Raw genomic sequence first — 25,431 nt, 5'->3', positions numbered from 1 at the left:
AAGGGACTCACGGGTGTGCACGGACTGTCAGAAAGAGGCCCGGCTGCCAGCCAGTGCCCACGGCCTGCCCCCGCGTGGCACTTACCAGGTGGTGTCTCCAGAGCTGGTGACGATCTGATTGTCATCCAGGAAGCGGCAGCAGGACAAGTAACCTGTGAAGAACAGACCCATGTGATGAGCCAAACCTAGCCACCTCGGAAACAGAAAACAGAATGTTGGCACAATGGACATTCCTGAAAGTGCTGCACCAAGGTTCAGACCAGCGAGACTTTGCATCAGCTCTCCTTAGCTCCCTGCCCTCGTGTGCGGTAAGGAAGAAACAAAGTAAGTTGGGCCACGTATGCTGCGGGGCAGCAGGCAGTGCCTGCAAAGCCCGGGACAGCGGTCAGCGGTGGCACCCAACAAAAGGCCAGGTCACCCCCTGCTTTCTCGATGACCCACGGAGGGCCAAACCGGGTGTCTTGCCTCTGCCTTCCCACTCCGTTGATCTGAGCCCGGGCTCCTCCCCTCACCACTCACTCGTTCATCAAGTGCGCACCCAGCACAGCCTGGCAGCGGGCACTCGGATGCATCTTGCTCTCTAGTCGGGAGAGTGAAGGAGCTTACAGTGTGCGAGGAAGGGGGTGGGCATTACAGAAGCGGAAAGGAAGAGCAGTGGCGGGGAGGAGACGAGATGCCCGGGCCTGGGGCACTCACGCCTGGGATGTCCTGGGAGGGCACCGGCCGCTCCTGAGGGCAGAGAGGGGAGGAGGGAAGGATCTGGAACAAGAGGGCTCGGGCAAGTAAGGGCTTGCAGGCTACAGAAGGACCTACAAAGACTGATGAGCAGATCACAGCGCCCGTCACACTGTGATGACACTGCAGACACCACTGGTAAGCAAACCAAAGTTTCCTACAGGCAGTGGCCAGGCCAGGAGCCGGCCTGGAAACAGGCAGTGACTCTAAGGCAGCCTCAGTGCAGACAGCGCAGGCACTGCCAGGCGTGCGGCCCACTCCTCCGGGGAAGGGGGACTGGACACAGGCCCCAGAGACCAGGAGGGACAGGCCCGTGTGCAGTTCCTCCAGATCGCGGGGGCACGTCAAGATACCTATTGTTAGCAGGTTTTGGAACAAGGAAAGGCAAAAAAATAAAGAATAAATTTCCCAGCAACTACACAACATGAACATAGTAAGACTTCAAGTCGACCACCTCCATCCCATTCCAAGCTTCTGTCCTAGCTTATGTGACCACGGAACCAGCAGTGTCCATCAGGGCTCTGGAATTTACTCTGAGAACAAAAGAGAATGCCAGCGGGGCCGCAGTGCCTGGCAACAGAACTGGCCTTGAGGTAACCCGCCAGGAAACGAAAGCAGCAGCAGTTCTTACCAAGAGGCGACACAAAGCTTAACACACAGACCGGCCTGTGACGACAAGCCCCTTCAAACGAGGGAAGCCCAAGTTCACACAACAAAGTCCTGTGACACTGCGCGAATCAGTTAAAAATCATAAACTAAGACGCACAAAGGAAAACCCCACCGGAAGGCCTAACGGGGAGAAGCAGAAGAGTGCAGGGAACAAAAGCATCGTTTAACACAGGTGTACTGAGCTCGGCACCACCGGAAAACAAGCTGACCTTCAACTCGCCCACCTTCTGCCCAGGAGGGGCCCAGGCAGCCCCTGGGAGACTGCCCTGCACGAGGGGCACCCACAATCCCAGGACGGCCCAGTCAGGGGGGCTGGGGCCCTCCGTCAAAGATGGGGCAAGCGTCAACAGGTGCTCTCTGCAAGCCACAGGACCCTCCAGCTGTCAGCAGACAGCTCCCTTCCGGACCCCCACGAAGGCACACTGGGCAGCCTCCAACCCCCCAAGGCTCCTGTCCCTCTCATTTCTGAGCCTCGACCCAAGTTCCCTTCCCAGGAAAGCAGCATTTTATTCCTGGCTGACCCTTACTGTTGTTTCAAGCCGGCCTAACTGCTCCTTCCAGAAACCTTCCCTGGGCACCCAGACCCACCGCCATCAGCGGCCCATGTGGACGACCCAGTGGTGCTCACAGCACTGACCTATCTGCCAGCGAGCAGGGTGGGGGGGTGGGGGCTCATGCCGGCAGCTCCATGGGCACCAAAGTCCGTGTGTGCCCAGGGTCACACCTGCAGCCATCCAAAAACACAGGCCTCAGAGCCGGCCGGGGTTCTGCCTGGCCAGGGCTGACACCCCAGGGCTGCGATAACCCCCGGCTTTCTACACGGGAAGCAGACTACAAACCAAAGCCCAGCTCTCAAGCGGACAAAACAATACAGACTCACCGCAGCCTGTGTGTGTGGGGGACCGAAACACAGACTGCTTAACACATGTGCAAACACTCCTTTTAACTAAACCAAGTCAGGGCTGCCAGCTGGGTGGGGACAGCATGACCTGATTTTTGTACCTCAATGTGTTGAAGAGAAAAAACACTGAGAAAATATCACGTTTTTACAAAAAAAAAAGTGTTTTCTCCAAGAAAGAAACGGTGGAATTAAGCTGTTTAGTGATTTAATTGCTGATCCCCAGTGCACAGCAAGGACAGGACAGAGACTGAACCAAACGTGGTCGCGGGGTGGGTGGCTGGTGGGAAGGGGTGCCCTGGGCGCTGGGTCACACGCCCCACAGGGGACTGCTAGCTGAGCGGCACAGGCAGCGCGCTCCTGAGCATGTTTCCCGCCAGCCCAGGCTCCCCCGCAGAGACCTGTCAGGGACCGAGGCTGTCCCTGCACATAAAAGGTCCTCAATAAACAGTGGCAACTACGGTTCTCAGTTTTCATTACTACTGAAGAATAAGCATATTTCCAGGGTGTCGTATTTCAGGGGAACATGTCCCCTGGAGGAGGGAGGGGTCTTCTGCAGACCAAGCCTATGCTGAGTGCTCTCCTGACAGCACCCTGAGCCCGGGCCGGGTGGGTTTGAGATTCTGGGAACAGAGGGAGCCCAAAGCAGGCATCACGCTGCATCCATTAATGGCCAAAGACCTCGTGGGGCCAGTGGCCCCACCTACTTCCCACCACTGACTTCATGGGGAGAACCTCTCCTTCTGGATCCAAGTGCACGGGTACCTGCCAGAACACAATAGCAACCCATGCGCGAGACAGACGGGGTGCCTTCTCATACGTGAGCAGGACATTCAGCTTCCGAAGGTACAAACCGTCTTTAGAAAACGACGTTTCAGCCGCCAGCATGCACGGGAGCGCTGGGCGTGTGTCACTGAACCAGCATGTGCGGCCCACAGGCCCCGGGCAGACTCTGGGTCAGGAGACCCATGCAGCTGTGTCCACCAGATCTGAATGTTCTCAGAAAAGGCACACGCCTTTACACGCACATGGCAAGGATTAGGAAAGAGCACTGCTACAAACAGGGTCCTGGTTTCTCCAGCAGCCCCGAGAGACAATCCCCAGGCATGGGTTTCAAGAACAATCTGCGAGTAGGGCAGAAGGAGTGAGTTCTCAAATATTGTTTAATGCCTTTGTAATAATTATTGTCACCAAAATAGAGCTTGAAAGTTTTATATACATGTAACACATTTATAATAATTGTTTCATTATGATCACTGTGCATTCACTCAATCACTTTCGGAGGGCACCCATTACTGCATGAGACAGAATCTTAAGAGACCAAGCACGGACAAGACGGAGAGCAGCGGCTCGCCTGCAGCCTGGGGCCCGGGCTTTCCTCTAATGGACACGGCACCGCCCAGGGCTCGCCCGCAGCTGCACCCCAACAACATGGGCAAAGAGCAAGGGCCGCCTGGACCTGCTTCTGTGCAACAATTTCCTAAGATTCTGCAAGAAAATGTCTCCACCATGGTTTACCCAAGAGTTTAAATTTAAGAGAGCAAATGTTCAGCGAGTAGTTACTTTTGCAACAATTACAAATGTTCACACCCTCACTGTCTACACTCACTGTCTCCCCAGCCTCACAACGTGTGATTCCCAAGTGCGTGCGAGGAGACTGCACAGGTGGAGGCACAGCTGGGCTGGGCACGCTAGCCCTGAGGCCACCTGAGACAGGCCGGGGTGACAAGCCCTTCACCTCTTTACACTGGCTTCAAGGACACACGAATTTAAGCTTGTCACATCGTAACCTTTATCAATTTGAAGCTGAAAAATATGCACAATCTCTGAAGAAAGCCACATTCTTTCAAGATCTTATAGTCAAGAAAAAAAGAAGATACTCAACTCACAAAAACTAAAACTTCATGAAATATGAGACAAAATTTCTGAAACTTTCCCTCTGATACCAGTTTTTGTTTCAACGAAAACAGTCTGACATCCAACAGCCTTCAATTAAAAATGGAAATAGATAGTCCTGAATCTGATTAGGAACAGAGAAGATGCCCGACTCTAAGACCGCATTAAGAAGTCTTCACAGGGCGGCTGGTAAGCAAGAGGACTTTGGAAGCTCCTGGGGGTCTTGTTTGGCCTCCAGCAGCAGGGCAGCAGCTCCTCTCAGAAAACCACTGCAAATTCTGAACAAAATACGAACAACAAAAACCTGAAACACTGGAGACCATCAAAAGCGGAAACTGGAGGGTCTACACCCGAAGAAGAGATGAGGCACTGGGCGAGCTCCCAGGCTTCATGCATCTGCCCTTAGGGCACGCCCCAGTCTGCAGTCGGCTTGGTTGCTGACCGCCACATGAGCTGCAGCCCGACCCAGTGGGGCTGGGAGAACCAAGGGCAGAGCTCTGACGGCCTCAGCATCAGGGGGTGCTGGGTAAGAAAAAAATTACTCAGATTTATACATGCATTCATTGATAGCCAGATTTACCTAAACAAGCAACTGGGTGGGAAAGAAGAAAAGGCACATGTTAATAGTACTTCTAAACTGCCACTCTGTGGCTTAGTCGCTGGAAAAATATTTAGGGTTCTATCTGTTATTAGCTCTCGTCTCATGTATGTCACCTTTCAGTGAGAGCTCCTCATATTAGTTTTCTAGGATCAAAAAGGCTTATGTTATATAAGTCATTCATATGTGTTGTCATTTTTGGCTTTTGCTATATCTTTAAACTTAATTATTCAGTTTTTTACTACTAAAGAATATCCATATGGTTTCTCTGGTGTATCCTGAAACCTAGCTTTGAAAACCAAAACTGACACGGCGCTGGGCTTAGTAATCACAGGGGCAGTGTGTGTGAGTGCGTGCAACTCACTGACACGGCGTCGGGCTTAGTAATCACAGGGGCAATGTGTGTGAGTGTACGTGTGCACGCAACTCACTGACACGGTGAGCAATCACAGGGGCAGTGTGTGTGAGTGTGTGCAACTCGCTGACACGGCGTCGGGCTTAGTAATCACAGGGGCAATGTGTGTGAGTGTACGTGTGCACGCAACTCACTGACACGGTGAGTAATCACAGGGGCAGTGTGTGTGAGTGTGTGCAACTTGCTGACACGGCGTCGGGCTTAGTAATCACAGGGGTAGTGTGTGTGCGTGCGTGCAACTCACTCTTCCACCAAAGACTTGTCAGCAGCTGCTTGCCTTTCTCTTTGAACCTACTGGTTTTCCTAAAAGGCTTTTAAGAGCTTGAGTTAATGTTGAATTTAACCACACCTTTCTGATTAAAACCTTTTTTTAAAATTAAACACTCTGTTCTGGTGTGGAAAATTCATTGGCTGGACAGAAGTGTATCTAAGATGACAGACCAATAGCAATGATCAGATCTGTAAAGGCAGGCGAGGAAGCAATGTCCTAAAGTCTCTTGTGATGGTCGGGTTCAGGTGTCCCCTTGGCCAAGTGACAATGCCCAGTTGTCTGGTCAGGCAAGCACTGGCCTGACCACTGCTGCAAGGACATTTCATGGCTGGCTGATACACTGGAAGGCTGGTGTATTAAAACATTCATCAGCTGGCTGCATCTGAGGCTGATGACATCTGCGATCAACTACGGCGTGTCTCCCACATGAGAGAATCCAATCAGCTGAAGGCTTTTAAGGAAGAAGAGAGACCCTTCCACTGCTTCTCCAGACAGCGAGCCTCTCCTGTGGAGCTCGCCCAGACCCCTCATCAGAGCCGCCAGCTTCACAGTCTGCCCTGCGGATTTTGGACTCTTCCATCCCCACGGTTGCAGGAGACACCTTTATAAACCTCATATTCACAGAGCTCTCCTGTTGGTCCTGTTTCTCTAGAGAACCCTGCCTAACACATCTCCAAAGGCTGATAAAATACATAAATTTACAGATACAGGAAGCCCAAGCAGAATAAATACAAACAAAAGTACAACTAGGTAAATGATAGTTAAACTGCTAAAAACCAAGAAAAATCTTTAAAACACTAAAAAGTAAAACCAAAGAGAAAACTAGATTTCTATATCCAGCGAAAACATTCTTCACGAATGAAGGTAAAATAGACACTTAGAGGTAAAGGAGCACTGAGCAAACTCACTGCCAGAAGACTTACGCTGAGGATAAGAGACGCTAAAGAACAGTTCCACAGACTAAAGGGAAACAAGCCAGAAGAACGGAAGAGTATTAGAAATACCAAATATCTAAGTAAATGTAACAGAACAGACTATTTTAAAAATTTTTCAAATGGCTAAGAATGATTAAAGCAGAAAAAAATATGTATTGTAGGAGTTTATAATAAAGTAACCATAAGGTGATCCATATGTAAACTATCGCACACACCAGGGGTGGGAACCGAAAGCAGACCTGTGGTCACAGGCTCTTACATCTGACAGAGACTGTGTAACAGCATCAACTGTCAGGAGACCGGGAGGAACAACAGACATGTACGCTGTAAGCCCCGGGTCAACCACTTAAAAAATAATGCAAAGAGGTTTACCTAAACAAGCAAGAAACCAAAGTCAACAGAGTTCACGTATCGTGAAGAGGAAGCGAAGAATAGAAGAATCAAAGGAGAAAGGAAAATAACAGAAGCAAGTGGTAAAGTGGCAGGAGCTTCAGAATTATATAGAATACAAATGAACTAAACACTGTTTAAAAGGCAGAAACTTGTAGAATGAATAAAAACAAAAACCAATTATATGCTGTGAGATTTGTTTTTACTAGAATGACAGAGGCAGGGTGAAGGTGAAAGGATGGGAGCCCATCAGACCGTGCAGACACTAAGCCTCAGACTTGAGTGGCCATATGAATCTAAGAGAAGGACCACCATCCACAGAGCATCACACAAAAGGGAGAAGGTTTCACAATGACCAGAGGGCCACTGCACGACTCAGCCATCGTCCAGACATCGGCATCTGTCCACAGAATCACACCAAGCAACCAACAAAGAGGGAGAAACAGACAAACCAGCAATCATAGAGATTTTTAACATTCCCCTCTGACCAATTCATAGAAATAAAATTAAATGAAGGGAGAGAAGACTTCACTGATATTAAAAATCTTGATTGAATTAACACATATATGGGGCACTATCCAATAACGGCAGAACACATCTTATTTTCAAATGCACATGGCATGATTACCAGGATAGAACATTTGTGCCATAAAAATAAATCTTAAAAACCTGAAACAACATAGAATATAGTCTCTGAACACAAAAAGCAATTCATTTCTTACTGAGGAAAATTTTCAGTATCTGGAAATTAAACTATACTTTTAAGACAACCCATGAATCAAGGAAGAAATCACAAGGGAAATTAAAAATATTTCACACTGAATGATAATTAAAATATAATATAGTAAAATCTGTGGGAGGAAGTGCTTAGAAGGAAATTTGTAGTGTTTTTTTTTGGGGGGGGCTATACAAGGTCCAGGAAGTGAACCCGGGTCTCCCACATGCAAGGCGAGAACTCTACCACTGAGCCACCCTGCACCCCTGGAAATCTTAAATATAAGTGCTTATATTTCAAAAGAAGAAAAGTCTCAAATCACTGGCCTAAGCTCTACCTTCAGAAGCCAGAAAATAAAAAAAAAAGCAACTCCCGAATGAGTAGAAAGGAGGAGATCATGAGAAGACAAGAGCAAGATAATCAAATACAGAGAACATGGGGTTCATATCTTGAAAATGGCCAAGGATATACTCTCGTCTGGCTAGAATTTAACAGACTATTTCAGTGGTGCCAAAAACATGATTTACTCCATAAATTACGACAATTTCTTGCTTACATGTGAAGTAGGTGAGTCTACTGAAGACTCGATAAAAAAAATATTGAGGGACAGGACTTTTGAGAACTGAGAACACAGTCATAAAAGTAAATTAAGATGAGATCTTCATTTACAGAAAAATCATGCTTTCTCTTATGAGGAGGGTCACAGGTAACCCGAGTCAGGTAGATGGAACGATACGCCACGCCACGCTTACAGCTGGAACGCTGGGAAGCCTGCCAACGCCGACAGGGCCCGGAGGCGGTAGGCACGGCAATGGCAGGAGGGGTGCTTGGCCACACGCATTCTCAAACCAGGGAAGCCTGGGGTGGTGCTGGAGATGGAGGATGGCTCAGAAGCAGGTGACAGACGAGACTGCTTCATGTGTCAAAGAAGGATGGCTGCGAGTTCTCAAGGGGGTGACAGAGGGCCTGAGGTATGTGAAAGTGCAAAGTCACTCTAACTTACACCCCAAGGCCTGCTGGACCAAATCTGGTTTCATTTTCAGAATATTACAGGCCATTATTGCCAACCCCTTTATTTGAACCAAACTCATCAAATAATTTTTGAGACACAGTGACGCCTGAGCAAGCGGCCTGTATCAGTAAGGCTGGTGGAGAGGCGTGTACCTGTGTGTCCGGCCAGCTCCCGACTCACGCGCACGTTCCCCTCGCGGGTTTTCAGGTTGTAAATGGAGCAGATGTTGTCCAGGCCCCCGCAGGCCACGTAGTTCCCAGAAGGGGCGTACGCACAGGTCATGACCCACGAGGAGCGCAGGGGGATGGCATGGACCTAAACGAGAGGACAGGGATGATGGTGGCTTTACTAAAGCCTCAGCAGGTCAGGGGGGCACCTGAGTCATAGCGGCACGGCCTCCCCGTCCAGCTACACGTAACCAGGAAAACACCACAAGGGCCTGTCAGAACAGCAAAACCTATTTAAAAAGAAAGTATTTTCACTGACATAATCAAACTGGACATTATCACAATTAATCCTGCCTAATGCTGTAGGTAAGACCTGTGATGAGTAATGAAATGTTTTATAAACCACATGTGTTCTCTAGAAAATAGCGATGAATTACTTTTTACATGCTTGTCTGAATTAATGAGTACTTTTTCATTTAATATGATACAACCTGGGATTACATTTTAAAAATAATTTAACACTTAATACTTCAGAGTACGGTGCCTCTCAATGAATCCTTTGCAAAAAATTAATGACTAAATGAAAAGCTAAATTTCTGCATTCTGTAAGTAAAACATGAACTTTTCTAGGCTGCAGAGAGGCTGGAATTCAGGTCTCCTAGAAACACATACAGACACTCACCTCGACCTGCTCTGTACAGACTGCGACCTACAGCAGCACCGGACCGGGCCTGCCTGGGGAGGCCACACACCTGTGCTCTGTCTCACCTACCGGACTCCATGCCTGACCCAGACCTGGCTGTGTGGCCCCTGCGCTGCGCCCCACCCCACGGGAAGCATGATGACAAGAGGGTCCAGAGAGAAAACCCACTGTCCCCCGTGCCAGGCCCTGCACCCACCTTGTTGGTGGTGTAGCTGTCCCAGATGATCAGCTTGCCGTCCTGCGAGGCGCTCACCAGGAGCCTGTGGGACGACAGGAAGCATCAGCACAGCAGAGAGGCCCTGTTGCGCCGGGCAACAAGAAAAAACACAACTTTGGTGACGTCTAACATGTGCCCCAACATTATTTCTCTTGAAACAAAAGACGCCTATCTTTAAAGAGAAAAAAAATGAAGAAATTTAAACATTACAGCAACTTCATCAAGCTTGGGAGAAAATGTCATCACAGCTGAGAGTCCGGGCGCAAGCACGTGTGACTTCGAACGCAGACTGGGTCAGCGAAGCCACCCCGCGTCTGCTAAGACGGGTTCACTTCTCGTAACTGCTACTGTTTGGTTTTTTTTTCCAATATAAATAAAATTTGAGACCTATAATCTTGCAAGAGCCAAAGGAGATGGAAAATACTATGTATGCAATTTCCAGTTCCATTTTAACATAGAGAAAGATTGTATATAAAGGAATAATAAACTTCTAGCTATTCCAAATTCATGAGACATTTCTCACCAAGCAGAAAGTCATGCAGCTTCCCAGAAGAAGCCAAAGCCGGCATCCAGAGACAAGCGGACATGCCCATGCCCACCTGCTAGATTTCGAAGGGGTGGACAGAGCACAGTGGGGCTGAGCCTGTCCATCAGGGAGGCTGGCAATGTGCCAAGAGTATTTCTCATGACTATCTTCTTTGTCTGGGCAGATGTGCTAAGCCTGGGACTGTGTTTTGGAAAGGTGTTCGGTCTGTACTTGCAGAATTAAGACAGGATGCCGAAAAAAGGAAATCTAATGGGCAACGGAATTGTAAGATATTTAGAAAGTAAGCAAAGTGAGAGTAAATTCCGGGAATCATAAGACAGTCCAAAGAATTCTGTCCTACAACATGTGCTGTTTTGATGAAACTGTGTGGAGGTTTTGCTGGTACAGTAAATAGCGTTATAAAGAAATTTGAAAATTAATTTATTTTCAATTGTGGCAAAATATATGTAACATGAAGATCACTTTAACCATTTTAGGTGGACAATTCTGTGACATTCAGTACACTGACAATAAGTGTAACTTTTCCCTGTGGTAATTAATGAAATGTTTTATAAACCGTCTGGGTTCTCTAGCAAATAGCAATGAATTACTTTTACATGCTTGTCTGAACTAATGAGTACTTTTTCATTTAATATGATACAACCTGGGATTACATTTGTAAAATAATTTAACAATTAAATACTTCAGAGTACAATGTGCCTCTCAATGAATCCTTTGCAAAAAATTAATGACTAATCTAATTTCTTATGATTTTCTTCATCCTAAACCAAAGTTCACACTCATCTAGCAATACCCTGCTTCTGCCCTGGTCACCACGACCGTCACTCTGAATTTCTTGTCCTAAGTCTTCCATCTCAGAGAAAGCACATGGCACCTGTCCTCTCCTGTCTGGCTTGACTGAAGAAGATGCCTTTGGGATGTGTGCGCGGAGCTGCCCTTCTCTTCTTTTCACAGCTGAATAATACGCTGCTGCATGGACAGACCACATTCTGTTCATCCATTTATCTGCTCATGGATCTCTGAGTTGTTTACATCTTTTGGCTATTGTGACTAATGCTGCGATGAGCCTGGTATGTGAATCTGTCCAAGTCCCTGCTTTCAATTCTTTTGGTCATACACGTAGGAGGATTTGCCACTGCTGCCTGCGATGGGGCTGGGGAACAAGGGGTGACAGCTGCCGTTCAGTGGATGAAATTCACAAATATCTACTGCAATTTACCAGCCTCTACTTACAACTCTTCCCTGGATGCAGTGCTAAGCTCCACAAGATTCCAGAGTTTCAAAATAGCTGATTCAGACAGTTTCTGTCAGTTCAATAGCTATTTTGGCGGCAGGACTGACTGCTGGAGCATCCTACTCTGCCGTCTCTCCACAAGCCTCTCCAAAAGTATTTAAGCACATAGGTTTTAACCATTTCAGACATAAGCCTACTTGGTTTCTTGTAGTTGATCAGAATCTGGAGATAAAATTCACTCAAGCCACTGTGAGAACTCTGATGCTTTTAGTTGAACTCGATGCTCTGATGACCTCAGCACAAAATGCCTCCAAAAAGAAGTCCTGGCTCTGTCCAATCAAGGTGGTGGAGCAAGACACTTCAGGGCTCTGTCCCCAACAAAAACTTTGAACGTCCAGCAAGAGCTTGCAGAAATGTCTTGTTCAGAACTCCAGAAAACAGCTAAAGGATTTCTGTAACAGGGCAGGCACTGAATCAAGGAAAAGACAACTTAAAAGCAGTGGGTTCTCCTGGTGCTCTGCTGCCCCCAAAGCAGTGGGTTCTCCTGGTGCCCTGCTGCCCCCACAATGGCTTGCTGTGGAACTGACCCACAGTCCCAGCGGAGTCCCTGGTCCTCGTTCTGGTGGGAGCAGAGTAATTCTCAGGCATACTCTGGGAGCTTGTGCTTCTGGGACAGCCTTGCTACCCCAGATCTCTCCCACAGAGAACGGTGGGAAAGCAGCCCAGTGGCTGCCTGGGCCAGGGACGTACAGAGCAGTGCTCAGGACTGGGAGTGAAGCGGCTTCCTAAGTAAGATGAGGCATTTGGAATCATGTACGTGGTGCAATTCCCAGGGCCACACGTGCATGCTCAAGGCAAGATGCACACACAGAGAGAACCAGGGTGGCCCTCCCACTTCAGCCTAGAGCTACTCTCCAACACAGGGCATGGGCAAGCCGGGAAGAAGGGCATCTGTGCAGGCCAATCTGCAAAACTGGGAATGCTGTTTTCTTTCTTTCATTTGTTTTGGCTAGCTTTTGGCATTCAAGGAAAGTCCTGTCATCACACAAATGTCTCAGTCTAAATTCCAGCAAGAACACCTTAAAATATCAAAATGTCCAAGTTTCCATGAAAGATTACAAAGCATACAAAGAAACAGAAATCTATGGCCCTGGGAAAGGAAAAGATTAAAGCATAAGAGACTGCCAGTGAGGAGGACCAGATCTGGAAAACTGCAGTCAAAGACTTAAAAAGAAGTTCTAAATAAATTAAGTCAGGGAAAGAATATACAAACACCAAGAGAATATCAACAGAGAAATGTAAATTATGAAAAGGAACTAACTAGAGCTGAAGGCCATAGAAACAGATTTAAAAGTTCCCTAGAGGGGCTCAATAGCAGATTAGAGCTGGCTGAAGAAACAATCAGTGAACTTGAAGATAAGACACTGAAATCATCTAGGCTCCAGGGTAGAATGAAAAAAGCACACAGAGCCTGGGAGCACATAGAAGTGCACCACTATACACACGGTGGGGATTGCAGAGGGAGAAGAAAGAGAAAAAGAGGCAGAGTAGTCAAAGAAATAATGGCCAAAAACTTCCCAAACTTAACCCAAGACATGAATATATGCACTGAAGATGCTCGACTAATTCCATACAGGACACACCCAAATGCTATAACCAAACTGTCAAATGTCAAAGATGAAGAGAGAATTCTGAAAGCCACAAAAGAGAAGATAGGAGTCATGGACAAGGGAACCTCATTAAGACTAAGTGTCAATTTCTCACTGAAAACCAGGGAGGCAAGAAAGCAGTGGGGTGACATATTTAAAGTACTGAAAGAATAAACTGCTAACTAAGAACTGTATATCTGGCAAAGCTGTCTTTCAAAATGAGGGTGAGATCAAGCCATTTCCAGATGAATAAAAGCTGGGGGAGTTCATTACCACTAGGTCGTCCCCACAAGAGATGCTCAAGAGAACTCTGCAGGCTGAGAGGAAAGGACAACAGACAAGAGATCAGAGCCACATAAAGAAATAAAAATTTCTGGTGAGGGTAACGACATGGGCTATATGCCAGTATTTTGGGGTTTGAACCCTACTTTTCATTTCCTACATGACCTAAAAGAGAAAGGCATAAAATGTAATGAAAAAGCCTAGTTTTGGACTCATAATGTAAAACGTGATTTGTGACAAGAACCACATAAAGGTGGGGTGATGGAGGGATCAAGTACCATAGTTTGAGTATGTTTCAGACTCAGACTCGACTGTATAAACCTAGGGTGTTAACTTTAAGACCCATGGTAACCACAAAGAAAACACTAAAGAATATGCAAGCTCAGAGAGAGAGATTAGAGCACATGTCGCTAGTGGTAGGGGTCAGGAGGAAGGAGGAGTTAATGCAAAACTGGTGTAGGGTTTCTATTTGGGGAGATGGGAACACTTTAGTGGGAAAGTGGTGAAGGCACTGCAATACCGTGAGTGTGATTACTGCTCCTGAATGGAATGGCTGAGATGGGAAAGTCTATGCTGCATATGCACGAGATGGGAAAGTCTATGCTGCATATGCACGAGATGGGAAAGTCTATGCTGCGTATGCACGAGATGGGAAAGTCTATGCTGCGTATGCACGAGATGGGAAAGTCTATGCTGCGTATGCACGAGATGGGAAAGTCTATGCTGCATATGCACGAGATGGGAAAGTCTATGCTGCGTATGCACGAGATGGGAAAGTTTATGCTGCATATGCACGTTCCCACAGAGAAAGAGCAACTGGAGAGACAACAACAACTAAATGCAACACGTGGTCCTAGATAGGACTTAGTAGGGGAAGAGAAATAGTTCAAAGCGACATTAATGGGAGGTATGAAAAAATTAGAATACAGACTATGAACTTTATATCAATGCTAAATTTCTTGAACTTGGGAAATGCATGAAGGTGGTGACATAAAGGAATATCCTTGTCTGTAGGAAACACATATGGCAATAGGAAGGGTTCAAGGAGGAGGATGTATATAACCTACACCTGAAGTGTTCGTACAATGGATTGATAAATAGACAGATGGACAGAGTGATGTGGCAAATGTGGCTGAAGTTTAAACTGTGGTTCTGGGTGTCGGGGTGGTAAGGGGCATGCTGAAGTTTTCTGTATGGGGCTTATAACTTTCTTTTAAGTTTGAAAGTGTTTCAAAATAAAAAGTTAAAAAAATGCAGCTACTGGATTGTATACTTGAGAGTGGCTAAAATGGGAAATATGATGTATATGTTATGACAATAAAAAAAAAGAAATCAACAATGAATCTGGGTTTTCAATACTGATTTACAAAATGTATTACAGAAAAAATAACAAAGCACAGGCTCCAAACCAATTATTTTTCAAATGTAACTTCTTAAAGAAAATTCTTGTGTCTAGGTTCAATGATAAACACATTGTATACTTAAAAATACTGCCATGCATAGGTGTAAGGTCACTCGGCTACTCTATTTCTGTCTTCCGGCCCTTCTAAGCGCAAGGCTTTGAAGCGAATGTCAGAGCTGGGCTAAGTACGAGCTCATCAGCGCATCCTCTCTGGATCACGAAGGTCACCTTTGGAAAAGCCTCCTGGTTTAGAGAGCCCCAATACTGCTGACTTGCCCAGAGCTACAGCAATGTTAAGCTCCAATGACCCGTCCAGAAGGTGAGAAAAGGCAAGCTTCTTAATCCTGGGTTCCCTAAGTGTTCAAGACCTCGGAACGCTCTTCCCTTACCCATAAAACAGTCACCTGGGGATGCCACTTCCCGGGCAACATGGAGACAAGGGCCAGGAAAGAAGTAAAAAAGGCTCCAGGACACTGAAAATAAATGCCAAAGTCCAAATGTCTAAAGTCCTCACATCTTTCTCAAAGGAAGAAGAGCTCTCAAGTCCAGTTTGCTCGGTCATATTTCATCCCCAACGGGAAAAAGACTTCAACTTCAGCAGACACAAGGAGAAAATCACTTTAAATTAGTTCACATGACTGGAATGGAATTGCAAATGCTAAGAGTTGACTTTAAAAATAAATCAGTATACTAAAAATATATTGATAAACATAAACATAATACATCTATACACACACATACAGAAACCCCTCACTGTGGATTTTTGAAATCTGCCAGCAGCACAGGCATCCATGAATTATACAAATTATACCAAAAAAAGTCTTCATAATTATGACCTTGAGTCATGGAAAAAAATCTTACATAATATCTAGGAAATACGCAAACGACTTGAGGAAGACATGCATGTCAAATCTGAACAGAAATGACTTTGGACTCTATAGGCCTAGAAGCGTGGCAGCTGAGAACAAGGGTTCCCCAAAAGCTCTGGAGATCGGAGGCCCCCCTCGGGGTCATTCACTTCTTGCTGTCTTTTGTTTAGGGTTAGGGCCTAACCCTAAACAGACCAGGGCCTCCAAAGTTTTCATGATGTGTCATTGTGGAGTTCCACCAAACGCCTGGGCTCCAGCACGGCACCCGGCACCTGCCTCGGAGGGCAGCCGCCACCATCAAGCTCGCGCTGCTGATTCATTCCCTGGTCTTCCCTCCAGTTCCAGGGCTTGTGCTCGAGGGCCAGGCTGGACATCCACAAGCAGGGTGGCCTGGCTCCACCCATTCTCCTGCCTCACCCGAGGCTCTCCCCACAGCTGCTGCTGAAGCTACACACATTTCCAAGTTCCTCCGACACATCAAGCTCCTTTTAGCCTGTAGCTTGGATCACCCTTCAGGGCACAACTGCTGCTGCACCTCCATGGGACAGCTTCGTGCCCGCCCAGTCTAGAGCCTTCTCACTGCCAAGGCTAGTGCCACAGCTTTTAGAGGAGAGCACTTGGGGAGCCACAGAGGCAGCTGGTTCTGGAGACTGGCCCAGTGGAAGCACTGTCTGATTAGGGTATTAGTGATCCTACAAATGGAGTGAAGTCCTGAATGTAATACACTGTTTCATCATCACCTTTTTTTTTTTTTTTTGCATGGGCAGGCACCGGGAATCAAACCCGGGTCCCTGGCAGGGCAGGCGAGAACTCTGCCTGCTGAGCCACGTGGCCTGCCCTGATTATCATCTATTTTTGATAATAAATTCTCACGTGGATTGTTTAGTAAGGGCATTGTTTCTTTATTTTCCCTTTTGCTTTCTTTCTAAGTATTCCCATCATTAAAATGATCTAGTTAGGTGTCATTTGCCTATGGAGTCTTACAGGATGCTGTATAGAATAAACTAAAGGTAGAATCTTTTGTTCTCTAGTTGTTTACTCTAAACCAAACAATTTCACGAACAAAGAGAAAGCTAAGTCGAAATTTCTACTCTGATAACTAAACACGCAAAACTACTATTCAAAGGAACATTAACAATTGTTAAGTTAGATGTCTGAAAGAGCATGTTACAGTCACACAGTACTTAAGTTAACTATTTGGGTGAAGAGATTTAAAAGAGAGACTTTCCAGTAGCATCTCAAAGAAAAAGAGAAAGAACCTAAAAAATTTAATTTCAGAGGTGACTGTGGGTTAAGGAGCCTGAGCCGAGGCAAGGAACCTGGGCCTCATGTGACGGAGAAGCCACAAGGAAAGGGCCAGAAGGAAGGGTGAAGGAAGGAGAGGGAGTGCTGGGGTAAAGAACTGAGAAGCTTGAGTAGGGGAAGGTTTTAAAAAATGAACGAGAACAGGGAGTTCAGGAAGGGAGTCTTTCAAGTGGGACAGCTGATGGCAGGAAGGTGGGGGCAGCCAGCACGGTGAGGCGAGGACCAGCTCATGTGTACCCCTCCCGCGCCGACGCGGCACTCATTGGCACCGCCCGGCCCTGTGCGTGGGCCTTGACAGGCTGACCTGCACTTCACCCACCTCACTCTCCCAGCACCCCTGGGGAAAGGCTGGAGAGACCAGGAGCCCAGCAGAGACCAGGAAACTGTCCCAGTGGGGCTGGTAGAACCAAGGGCTAGAAACAGGAATGAGGGCTGAGGGGGGTGGGTGTTAATGCAAGCATTACAAGGCAATGAAAACATAATGCAGTGAATCAGCCAGGGGAGTCTTTGGAGAGGGCTGTGCACTTCTGAACGCCTGCCTGGCCACAGTTACCTGATCCAACGTGACAGTCTCTTTCATAAACCACAACAAATGAACTCAGGTTATCTCTCCCTAGAAAAGCAAATCGATCCTTGAACAGATTAGCAATAATTTTGCCAACAGCAACACATACCTGGAATCTGTGCCCCAATGCATGGCATAAATCTTGGCCAAGTGTCCCCTCAGTGTTCTCCTGGTGCGCATTTGGATTCTTCCCACTGGGTCAATGTTGTTTGTGATCTTAAATGAAAAGTTTTTGCAAATGAGCACTGTGTAATAAACGACGCTGTACCCCAAGGGTCCTCTCCTCATTCCCACCCCTCTCCCACTCTGGCCCTCAGCCTGGCTTAGGGACAGCCTGATTCTCCCGGAGACCCCCCTTCAATGCGCAAATGCTGCAGTGCTGCCCTCAGACACGCCTGACCTCTCCCTCCTCACCTCCCTCTCGTTGACCCGGGTGGTGGACAGCCGTGGGCCTGGCCTGATGCAGAGCCCTGGACACCAATGGTGTCCACGTCTGTGCCACATCGCTTTGGGTCGAAGACTATGTAAATGCTGGCGGATTCACCCCAGCATGTCACAAAAACCCTGACACTGATGCCTTCAGGTTGACAAATGGAGTAAGTGAAGCACAACAGTGGATTTTTAAAAAATGTACACTCCAAAGTGTACTTGGTAATTCAAGTAATTCCATGTAGTAAAATTTTCTTAACATACCAATTTATCCCCAATTAAAAGTGCATCCCTTAAACATTAGGCCAATGTAAAATCTTAATCATCCTTAGTAGGAGAATAATTTTCTTCCTGCATTGATGACCAATTCTTCGGGCTTTAGAAACCGGAGTTCTGAAGCAGATTCTGTTAAGATTATAGCTTCTAAATATCTCACTTTAAGATCCTAAACTATGACCCCCATTATGGTTATTATTTAGGGCTTGAACGTTATTTACTTTTCAACCAAAAAAACTACTTCTTTTGCCTCTCATCAGAATTACTCCTGAAGGAGCGTGCATCTCGCCGCGGTTTTCACCCATCCCTGCACAGACGCAGGGGGTCCGAGCAGCCCGCTCCAGAGGCTGAGGCTTCAGCACCTGGGTGCACTCACCTCGAGCCCCAGGTGAGAGAGCTGCAGGGTCAGTCTCTTACCTGAGACAGAGTCGCATCCGCACACGCTTTTCTAGCATCCTAGGAAATAACAAGGACAAAGGGGAACTCAGTAATGCTCCAGGTGACTTTCAGTCCCAGGTCCTCCCATCAAAGGTTCAGGCAGAGCCTCTCTATATATAAAACTGCTAGGCGCAAAAGGATGGAGGGTCCTTCTCTTTCCCTCTTATCTAATGCCCCACAGTCCACTGCAATTTTTGGATTATCTAGGCAGGTCTTAAATCTGCACTTTAGATCATACTGAGGAGAGAGCGTGTGCCATCTCAGTGTTTAAGACCTGCAGGTCACCCCCTGCAACCACACAGCACTCGGAACCAGAGCCAACATGGGAGGGCCACAGCAGAAGCCTGGCTCCTGCAGAAACCGTGCCACCTTTCCACAGCACCTGCACACACACCCACCACCCACAGGAAGGCAGGAGGGACCGAGCCCAAAGGGGAAAAGTCTAATAAATTAGAACTGATGTCTAGCCCAACCAAAGGCCCTTTCCTGTAGATTATATTAACTCAGCGTTTTAATTCTAAATGCTGTGGAAAAGAGTAAGGGATGTGCAGTCAGACAATCAAACTCACATACGATTTTGTCCAGTTATATCTTGTTGAAAATCTGTTTTCTAAACTGACCTGGATAGGAACAAGGGGTACTAGAAGACTAGGTTGAAGGATGGTATTGTACATATTTTTATTTCTTTATTTATTTTTTTGTTCATATTTTAAAACCACAACTTCTGGGTGAAACTGAAGGAAGAGATGTTTCTTTAAAATTTGTGCAGTGCATTTCCTAATTTAACTTTTATGGTCAGTTTAGTTGAATACCGTTAAGTATACGGAATTGAATAGGGAGTGAGAATTTTGTTGGTTTGTACAGCTAAGTGTGATGCCCTGATAAATCCCAGAGAGATTTGGGCACTGAACAAAGAAGTGCTTGCAAAGTCCTCTTGGGGGAATGGTGAGAAAGGAGAAAATATTCAACTTCCCCATTTGGAGAATTCTTGATATTCTCCCAAGCAATGGGGACAAGCAAGTCAATAGGTCAAGCCCTCGATCTTGGAATTCGCCCCTATAAAACTTATTCCTGCAAAAGATAGGCCAAGCCTACTTAAAATTATGCCTTAGAGTCACTCCCAGAGGACCTCTTCTGTTGCTCAGATGTGGCCTCTTTAAGCCATCTCGGCAGGTGAACTCACTGCCCTCCCCTCTACGTGGGACATGGCTCCCAGGGGTGTAAATCTCCCTGGCAACATGGGACAGAAAGCCTGGGATGAGCCAGGACCTGGTATCAAGAGATTGAGAGAGCCTTCTCAACCAAAAAGGGGAAGAGAGAAATGAGAGAAAGTCTCAGTGGCTGAGAGGTTTCAGAGTCGAGAGGTTAGCCTGAAGGTTATCCTTGCACATTATACAGATACCCCTTTTTAGTTGATGGCGCATTGGAGTACTTGGAGGGAAGTGCCTGAAACCGCTGGGCTGGGCTCCTGTAACTACGTTTCTCAAAGTTGACTGTATAAAGATACAACATTTACAATGTGACCGTGTGATTGTGAGAACTTTGTGTCTGCTACTTCTTATATCTAGGATATGGACAGATGAGTAAAAGATATGGAAAAAAGTAATAAATAAATAACAGGGGGGGACAAAGGGTAAAATAAATTGGGTAGATGGAAATATTAGTGGGTCAATGAGAGGGAGGGGTAAGGGGTATGGTATAAATTTTTGCTTTTCTCTTTTTATTTCTTTTTCTGGAATGATACAAATAAATGCTAGAAATAAATTTCTAGTAATAAATTACTAGGAAATAAATTTTGAAACCTCAATTGGCAAATATTTTATAAAGAGAAAGCAATGCATTATAAAGGAAAAATGATGCTTTATTTAAAAGGTTCAATATCTGGGTGTAGGCAGTGGGCAATTTCATAAAATTTCAAAGGAAATACAGGAATACCTCATTTTTTTTCCAGTTCTCTTTACTGCAGATACTGCGTCAAGTCTATTGGCGCCAATTTTCAAGCAATATGAGCTCACTCTGTGTACTCCATTTCAGTTAAGGTATGTACATTTCTTTTTTTAGACATAATGCTATTGCATACTTAAAAGACTACGGTCCAGTGTAAACATAACTGTTTTATGCTCTAGGAAACAACAAAAAAATGTGAGTCGCTTGACCACAGTGCTCTGGAACCGAGTTCACAGTAACTCTGACGTATGCCTGTAGCTTTTAAATTATGACAGTTTCTGCGAGAAAGACTGCTCCTTTTGAAAGCAGCAACTGGCCGCGTGACAGCACTAAATGTACCTGAGCGTCCTGCCCCACGGCACCGAGAAGGCTCCCCGAGGGCACAGTGCCCAGGGACAACTGCCTCACCGCAAATGACTTCTACTTCTCAAGTCAGTGGGGACATTTATCAACTGGTAATAGGTAAATATAAGCAAACAGATTAGTATAAATGTAAATCTAGATTCCAAATTCAATGTTAATCAAATGACTAGGAGTCACTCTGTCTATAACTAAAACACAAAGAAACTATGAAATGCAGCATTTCCGTGCTGGCAGCTGCAGTTGGGGTGAGATGAGGAAGAGGCTCCAGGAGGCTCTCCTGGTCCACGAACCTGATCTATCAAAGAGAGATGCGAGGTGCACTTCTGAACCCTAATACAGCTCACACGCCTTCTAATCTCAAAAATCATGACCATTTTCTACAGAAGAACACAAGTCATGAGACTGGGGCAATTTCACCCCATGTGTATCTGAAGGTGTATATCACAGTGATGCAATGACTAACTACGGGGGAAATTATCTTAAAAACTAAACCATGTAACTTCAATTTGGTCTTCATTTTAGCCAACAAGTGCTTCTCTCAATCAGCGCAGCACTTCTCAGAACAAAGACTGAACTTTAAGACTGCAGGAATCTCTGCAACTGCATCTACTGTCTGTGATGAGAGGTCACTGATTATAATAGCTTGCCTTTTTTGTCTGTTTAAACCAGAGGAAATATGTGCAGACCATCATCCGATTTTGGTCAGCTCCGTAGCTCCGTTTCCTGTTTGGGTGTGTGTTGAACACCAAACAAGACCCGGGCGGCTGCACCATCTGGGCCAAACAGAAAACCTGGACTCCCCAGCTGTGTGCACAGGCACCCAGGGGTCAGGCGGACACTGAAAAATCACACTGTAATTTGGTGGAGCTTTCTTAACCTACCAGGCATTTGGAAGATTTTAAGGAATGCTGCCTTCAATCAATATTCCTTTTAGAACCTTTGTTCCCTCACAAATACGGTCAAAAGCAGGAAAAGATGGTCCTTTTCAGCTTAAAAACACTTCTAAGAAAGAAAACCATCATCCACTCTGTCTTCTTCATTATGTACTCCTCTGGCAATCAGGGAGAAAGGGGGGGCATGTGTGTTAAGGCACGTCCACTGTCCACCCTTCTCATTTGGTGTCACTGGCTCAGACAGCCTCGCCCTGCCCCGTGCAGAGTATGTCACAGGGACAAAGCCTGAGGCTGTGTCAGTGGAGGACCGGCTGCTGGGCCCAGCCAACAGGGAGCCACTCGGAGCACCTGAAACGTACCTGCTGCAAGACAACAATCCATAAAATGTAAAAAAAAAAAAAAAAATCAATAAAAATATATTACATGTTGAAATATCTTGGCTTAAGATAAAATTTACTATAATTAATTTCACTTGCGTCTTTCTATATTTTTAATGTGGCAACTACAACAGGTGCAGTTCTATGTGCCATTTCTGAGGCTTGGGAAGAAGGCATTACCCACTCACGGGCAGACCCTGAAGGTTCACAACGTGACTAGACCCTGCTGCTCTTCTTCCCTAAAAAACGTGAAGGAACATGAGATCCAATTTCGGCCACCTACGGCCCGAAAACTTTATCAGGGGCAACAGTTCTGAATCCGCCACTGACAGACTGACACTGATGAACAACAATTTAGAGTTGTTAGAAAAAGAAAGCTTCTTAAAACAGACCAAATCATACCACAGTTTCAGTATTTTCAGAGTAAACTTAAAAATTTTAGTAAATTTGAATAAATGTTTAATGCAGCTTCTTAGACCCCTCTCCAAATTCGGATTTCTACATTCTTAGTTATCAGAATTTGAGTGTGTGTGTGTGTGTGTGTGTGTGCGTGTGTGTGTGTGGAGGGGGGAATGAAATCTCATAGTTTTGGCTTTATTTTTATTTGCCAAAAACATTGCTGCCCCAAATGAATTGTGGGAGGCTTATGTTTTTAAGTCAAGCAAAATCTTAAGAAAATACATTTTGCTTTTATTTTCTGAGACTAGCTTAATACAAAATCAAATATTTCAGAATAGTTTACTCATTTTGGGGGGCGGGAGAGTAACTAAGACATATTAAATAAGTCTGATCAGAGAAAACCACAAAAAGAAAAATCTAATTCTTCCTGACTTTTATTGAGCTTTAACCTTTAAAATGCTACAATCTGAAATTCTTTCAGTAAATGGAGAGATTCTGTTTCCTCCCTGGCTGCAGATCTCAGAAAATTCCATTCTCTTTTCCCCAAGTTCAAGAAAAGGTTAAAATATTAGTGTTTCTAAAAGGAGGAAGAACAAAATGAGACAAAGTGTCAATGGCTGAGAGATTACAAACAGAGTCGAGAGGTTATCCTGGAGGTTATTCTTACGCATTAAGTAGATATCACCTTGTTGTTCAAGATGTAGTGGAGAGGCTGGAGGGAATTGCCTGAAAATGGAGAGCTGTGTTCTGGTAGCCATGTTTCTTGATGATGATTGAACAGTAGATACAGCTTTCATAACACGACTGTGTGATTGTGAAAACCTTGTGTCTGATGCTCCTTTTATCTACCTTGTCAACAGACAAGTAAAACACATGGAATAAAAGTAAATAATAGGGGGAACAAATGTCAAAACAAACTTAGATTGACATGCTAGTGATCAATGAAAGGGAGGGGTAAGGGGTATGGTATATATGAATATTTTTCTCTTGTCTTCTTATTTCTTTTTCTGAATTGATGCACATGTTCTAAGAAATGACCATGATGATGAATATGCAACTATGGATGATATTGTGAATTACTGATTATGTATGTAGAATGGAATGATCAGAAGTTAAGAATGTTTGCATTTGTTTGTTCTTATATATATTTTTTAAATTAAAAAAAAAAGTTTCTTTCTCATGTCACCCCTGGCTTTAAGAACATACACTGTCTGTTGTGAACACAGCGGTGAGGCTCCACCTTCCAGGCGGGGCTCAGACACGCGCCTGGTGCTCCTGACGCCATGTCACCTGATGGGCTGAAGGTGGCTGATGCCCACAGACGAAATCGAAACCTCAGAGGAGCCTCCTTCATCAAACGGACAAGCCCACCTCAGTCTACTGAGGGTATAATCCATCCTCAGAAGTCCGCCCCTTTCCTCACTTTCCACACCACTAGTCCGTGACGGGAGCAGCCACCCGTACTAGATGATGCACTGTAAGACGTTCATTAAAAGCATTATTTTAAGAAACTGGAGAAGAGTAGAACAAATTTCTTTTAGACCTAATATTATTCTTCCCCTTAAAAAGCTCCTAAATACTGCAATTTGACATCACACACTGGTCGTGGATCAGAACATCAGGTTCTAGGATTTCTGTGACCGGATTCTTGCCCACGGTGGTCTAACAACACATGGCCGTCTTCCTCTTTGATTTAACTCTATCTGCCCTACTGAGTGACATAGCAAAACCTGTATATTCTGATAACTGCCACTAGGGACCAATCCCTCTCCCTCCCCAAACTGTGAATGATCGGGCACACCTAAAACACTTCCTCATTGCTGCTCAGAATAATATTTTTTAAACAAGTTTCCCTTCCTCAAATTAATGGATGCAGTACTTAGAGGAGGGAGGTACACATGCCACTCTAACTACAGTGATCAAACTAATGTCATAAAACGACTTCCCAGGGTCAAGAACAAACAGTGTTGAGGAGTCCCACAGAGGCCCTCCTCTGTGCAGATGCACTACACCCTCCTGGTGGGAGCTGGCCGCACCGCCAACCCCGGGATGGACACCGGCTCGAGGCTAAGCGCTGACAGCTGTCCCGTGGCCTATCCTCCCTCAAACGGGGCACCAGAGCCAGAACCTACACGCGCACACAGCCAAGCCCCCAGGCAGCTACATACTCGAATTTGATTTTTGAGTTGCTCGGCCTCCTGCCGTAACTGGTCAAGTTCACTCATCTTCTGCTCTTAGCACACGTCGATGCCACCTCAAAAAATCCGAGATCTGAAACAGAAATACAAGCACATAAAATTAATAAACCACTGCTGTATAATTTAACGAAGTGGGTGATAAAAGGAAACTGAAAATTGGAAAGCTATGGTTAAGTCAGCACACTTTGCGTAACTTAAAACATGTCTAAGAATTCATCATAACTCTTAATTGATAAAATGCCTTATAAAAATTACCTGGGTCTGTATAATATGAACGTCTAATATACTATTGAAAGTATACTAGTGTATTCAAATAAGAAAAAATCTGTTAAAAAGTATTTCTCGTGAAAGGTCATGGGTCTCACTAGACACCAAGAGCATAGGACCGAAATCACAGGTGAAGCATTTAGTCTCCTCACATGAAAACCCAGAGGCAGTTATTTTGGGGAACAGGGTACAGGGGGCAACCCGGCAACCGAGCTTCAACCACTTGCACCCATGACTGGGGCAAAGCTGGAGAATCCCCGCACAGCCGTGGCGGCCAGTTGTGTAGAGATGGCCACAAGGCCGCAGAGTGCCCAGCCCCCAGCAGCCAGCCCCCTGCCCGCCCTTCCCTCGTCCCTGGAGGCCACATTAG

The 25,431-nt window shown here is 45.8% G+C and overlaps 1 protein-coding gene and 1 long non-coding RNA gene across 3 annotated transcripts in view; one reads left to right on the top strand and one right to left on the bottom strand.

Moving 5' to 3' along the window:
- Positions 1–25,431, bottom strand: part of GNB1 (G protein subunit beta 1) — a 103,548-nt gene that overhangs the window by 7,444 nt on the left and 70,673 nt on the right. Inside the window, exons 2-7 of the mRNA XM_077151560.1 lie at positions 24,765–24,867; positions 18,597–18,635; positions 17,584–17,690; positions 9,601–9,664; positions 8,687–8,849; positions 86–152 (exon numbers count right to left, since the gene is read on the bottom strand). Of these exons, the coding sequence (XP_077007675.1) occupies positions 86–152; positions 8,687–8,849; positions 9,601–9,664; positions 17,584–17,690; positions 18,597–18,635; positions 24,765–24,821 (497 nt within the window). The 5' untranslated portion in view covers positions 24,822–24,867. The remainder of the gene's footprint in view (positions 1–85; positions 153–8,686; positions 8,850–9,600; positions 9,665–17,583; positions 17,691–18,596; positions 18,636–24,764; positions 24,868–25,431) is intronic.
- Positions 65–22,234, top strand: LOC143675037 (uncharacterized). Of its 2 annotated transcripts, none has more exons than XR_013171341.1 (4): positions 65–308; positions 18,440–18,567; positions 20,569–20,656; positions 20,744–22,234. It is a non-coding gene; the product is annotated as an uncharacterized LOC143675037 (long non-coding RNA). The 2 variants fall into 2 exon arrangements; XR_013171340.1 differs by having other exon boundaries at positions 65–324.

This window comes from Tamandua tetradactyla, chromosome 2 (assembly GCF_023851605.1).
Source record: "Tamandua tetradactyla isolate mTamTet1 chromosome 2, mTamTet1.pri, whole genome shotgun sequence".
NCBI classification, from domain to species: domain Eukaryota; kingdom Metazoa; phylum Chordata; class Mammalia; order Pilosa; family Myrmecophagidae; genus Tamandua; species Tamandua tetradactyla.
This window is presented reverse-complemented; position numbering and strand designations above follow the sequence as displayed.